General features: G+C 41.8%; 1 protein-coding gene across 1 annotated transcript; it reads left to right on the plus strand.

Moving 5' to 3' along the window:
* The first annotated feature begins 1,158 nt into the window (after positions 1-1,158).
* Positions 1,159-3,120, plus strand: LOC140234017 (zinc finger protein 862-like). Its single transcript, XM_072314100.1, has one exon. The coding sequence runs from the start codon at positions 1,159-1,161 to the stop codon at positions 3,118-3,120; it is 1,962 nt and encodes a 653-aa protein (XP_072170201.1).
* The last annotated feature ends 1,280 nt before the right edge of the window (positions 3,121-4,400 follow it).

Raw genomic sequence — 4,400 nt, forward strand, 5'->3', positions numbered from 1 at the left:
CGCACATTGTACGCAATGCATGTGTGTGACTGTGTGTACTGCACGCACACGCGCCGATGCAATGGTCGCCACGCTGCTGTCAGATCATACTCAGCTGTCTACTGCTGATAAAGCTACAAACCGCGGCCACCAGCTGTGCTGGCTACGTCATAGCAGGGAGGTTGGGACAGTGTTGGAAGCAGTACTGGTTGGAAACCAGCGAGCTCACTACTGATAATGAGTGTTCGATATAATTATATCAGTTTGTGGTTATCTTGTAGTTGAAACCCTTACCCACTTTCCCCAGATATCTCGAAAGATCTGTCTTATACTGGTGAGTTGCAAATCTTAAATACTCGAGTAAATGATAAGCTGACTCTAATAGCATCGAGTAAATCATGGTTAGATCTGTAATCGATATTTGACAAATGACAACTACTTGTATACTGTGTAGGACTGTGATTCTGTGTGCTGGTTGAGACTTGTGCGTGTTCGGTGGTGCTGCAATGTGCATTCACGCAACAGTTATGCAAATGGAAAGGATGACTAGATATCTACTAGTACTAGGTAGCTGCCTGCTACTAGGCAGAAGTGTTTGATTGACAACACTCATCCACTATGAGGACATTCATGCTGTCAGTGTAGGAACGGTTTTTATCCAATATCTCCTAAATACTGTTGATCAGTCATAAATCTTGAATTCTTCAGGAAAAAAAAAGAAGAGAGACAACATGAATGATAAGAAGGCTACTACCTCAATTCCCTCGAGTTGCATGAGAATATGTTTCTAGTAGGATCTAGACCACATAACTTTCGAGTTTCAAAGTGATGGCACTTAAACAGCAGTGGTGGTAAGTTGCTTTTTTGAAATTGTAATACATAACGAACAAGGACAGATTAAAATTAATCATAAACATGAAGAATTACAACTGATTAAATTACAAAACCTTAGAACTACTCTGTGTACTGATTTTAAAAAAAAATGAGATGTAAAGCAAAAGTGAATTGCGATTTATCAACCCTTGTCAACAGTGATATCTAATATTGTGATATTTAATTTATATCTTTGTTTTGAAAAGTAATACCAATATGTGCAATTACTATGCTATACTTCTACTACTACAATAGCCCCTTGCCCTTGTCTATCTCTGCACTATTTTCAGACTAGGCATATTCAGTATGGCCACACCACCAGCAAAGAAATCTAAGACCAAGTATGAGGCATCAAGAAAGTATTTGACCTCATGGGAAACTGAGTTTAACTGGCTTACTTCTGTGATGGACAACGATGTGAAATTACCATTCTGTAAATACTGCAGAAAGCAGCTAAAGCCTCATCATGCCTCCTTAAAAAAACATCAAGATACCCCAAGCCACGTTGCGGCGAGAAGAGCTATTGCAGGGAGTTCAATGACCAAATTCGCTACATGCAGTAAAAAGATCCAGCCTGCTGATGCTGTTAAGGCCGCCGAGCTTCATTTGGCTGTTACGACATGCTGTCATAGTCCTCTGAGCTCGATTGATCATTTGTCTGAGACGATCAAAAAGTATGCAGCTGGTAGCACTCTAGAGTCCATTTCGATACATCGCACCAAATGTACAAAACTTGTGACACAAGTTATTGCTCCTACCATAAAGGAGCAAGTAAAGGAAGATATGTCAGAGAAAGCATTTTCTCTGATAATCGACGAGAGTACAGATGTGTCATCAACAAGAGTTCTTGCCATCCTTGCAAGATACTTTAGTGAGGAGAAAATGGAAATACTGACCGTACTCTTGGGGTTTCAAGAGATCTGCGAAGCCACCGGCGAACAGCTCTTCAAGGCATTACAAACCGTTCTAGATGAGTACAATCTGAACCTCTCCCGTTGTGTAGGTCTTGCAACAGATGGAGCTTCAAACATGACCGGAGAACACAACAGTGTTTGGAGCCGAGTAAAAGAGGTTGCACCAAAATGCACACTCATGAAATGTGTATGCCATTCCATCGCATTGTGCGTACAGAAGGCATTTGAGGGACTCCCTTCAAATGTGGGATTCATGCTCTGTGAAGTTCCAAGTTTCTTCAGCCACAGCTTCTTGCGCCGAGAAGCATATAAATCACTCTATGACACATTCTGCGCTGAAGAGCTAGAGGAAGGAGAACTTGCAAGCAAGAAGATGCCCTTCAAAAAAATGTCTACAACTCGTTGGCTAGTCAGGGGGGAGCTCATCCGGAGGATTTGGGAACACTGGGATCCTCTGAAAAACTATTTCCAAATGGCAATGAACGAAGGCACGCAAGATGTCCGTTACCGAGCGAGGATGCTGTTCCACATGTTTGACGACAAGTCAAATTTCTTGTACTTTACATTCCTTGCACCAGTTGTGGAGAACCTAGACCGCCTGAATCAGAAATTCCAGGCTGAAAATGCATCACCGGAAGGGCTCTCAGATGCGTTAGACATGCAGCACAAGTCATTGAAGGAACGGGTGTATGATCACGGTACTGGTGCAAGACGTCCTCTGAATCTCATAGACTATGGTCACAAATTTACAGCTGAAGCAGTCAGGTTGCAGAGGGAGCCTGCCCATCTACAGATCGTAGACAATGTGAGAACCCGATGTGCTGACTTTCTTGCATGTCTCATATCTGAGATAGAAAAGAGGCTACCTGAGAGCAAGAAGACATTCCAAAAATTGTCATTACTTCATCCCAAGAATGTACTGTCGCAAATGTCATGTTGTGCCTTTTCAGACCTTCCTCTTCTTCATCTGTGTGAGGACCTTGATGTGGTTGAGGAACAGTACAGAATGATCCGCTTGCATCTGTGGAAGGAAGAGAAGATCTTCAAAGGCAGCATACCAGATGACAGCCAGTCCTTTTGGAAGGGCATTTTGAATCATGAAAACTCCGACCGACACAAGCCATACAGGACAATAGGACTTTGTGCCCTCGGAGCGCTGTCTTGTCCCATCTCCAATGCTTCAGTCGAACGCATCTTCTCCATAGTGACATGGGCAAAAAACAAGTATCGCAACCAGCTTTCGACTAAAACTCTAGAAGCCATAGTCTTAACCAAGACCACTTTTGGCTGCTGTAATAAGTTTGAGGTCACTGCAGCAATGCTTAAAAGATTCAATGCAAGCATCTATGACTAGCTTCCAAGTGTATGCAGTAAACAGATGCGCATCAGTACGTTACGTTCCCTACAACATGAAGGTAAGTGGTTGTATTTTTTCAATTCAATTCAATTCAATTCAATCATAGTTTATTTCCGATCAACGAAAATCAAAACATAGTACAAAGTATGCATGTCATGAAATGATATTTTTCAAACATTAAGGATTTGCAAAAGATTCATGTAGTATCCGAGATAAATTATATAACAACATATATTTATATATATATATATACGAGGAGGATACTTCGTGGGCGTGCGGAAAATAGATTCGATATGAAAATAGTGATCCACTAAAAAGCAAAGCTTGTGGGACGTGGATCGCTAGAGCAAGATCAATGAATGTACACAATGTATGTTTTTATGAACGATATAGAAAAAAAAAGCACTGTTAGAGCGCAGACCTCTGTCAAGCCAGCAGCTCATTTCCACCCATACACGCATGAACACGCGCATTAGTGTGGGTATACTGAGTCTTTGAATAATGCCTCCGCTGCCTTGAATGCAGACTAAGCTAGCCCACTTGAGATGGCGTTTGCACCCAAATGCATGATCTAGTCCGCGAGATCGTTGTGTCGCGATTAGTCTCAGTTTAGACACAAAAGATATACAAGTCCAGACCGTATTGGCTAAATATTCACAAACCATGTCAATTAGTCACGGCCAGTGCCGTATATACGGCACTGGTCACGGCTAATAGATCTTCATGTCGTCAACAAGTGAATCTCGTCGACCATGCTTTCCATCTCTGAATATCTCGCAAAATCTCGGATGCTGAAAAGGACATGCGCAAAAACCTGCGCGTACGCTAATTTTTTTATCTATACACACCTACAGCAGCAGCAGCAGCTCCCACAGCTTGAACTCCCTTGGAAGTTCATTGATCCTATATGCCAAAAGATTAAAAAATAAAAAAAAAACTTAAAAAAAAAATCAATTAAAAAAAAAACTTCGAGAAAAAACATTTTCTCAGATTTGGTGATTTTTTGTGGTTTTTGGTGATTTTTCACAGGCCTTTTGGTGATTTTGTTCCGTTGGGACCTGGCAACGCTGTCGCTGTGTTGCTTGCATATCATGATGCGTTCTCGGTACACGGGAAGCTACGAATGCCGTATTTTATTTCGCGAAACTATGTACAGGATCATGTGCAGCTAAACTACGTCATTCAGTTTACTCTTAAGTCGGGGATTGTACTCAGACTGTTTAGCAGTGATCTCGACGGCTAAATATCCACTTAAATGTTGTCCTTGCCGATCGTGC

The sequence above is a fragment of the Diadema setosum genome, chromosome 10 (genome assembly GCF_964275005.1).
Source record: "Diadema setosum chromosome 10, eeDiaSeto1, whole genome shotgun sequence".
Lineage (NCBI taxonomy): Eukaryota > Metazoa > Echinodermata > Echinoidea > Diadematoida > Diadematidae > Diadema > Diadema setosum.

Coding starts and splice junctions, on each gene's coding strand:
- LOC140234017 (XM_072314100.1), top strand. CDS start 1,159: ATGGCCACACCACCAGCAAAGAAATCTAAGACCAAGTATGAGGCATCA.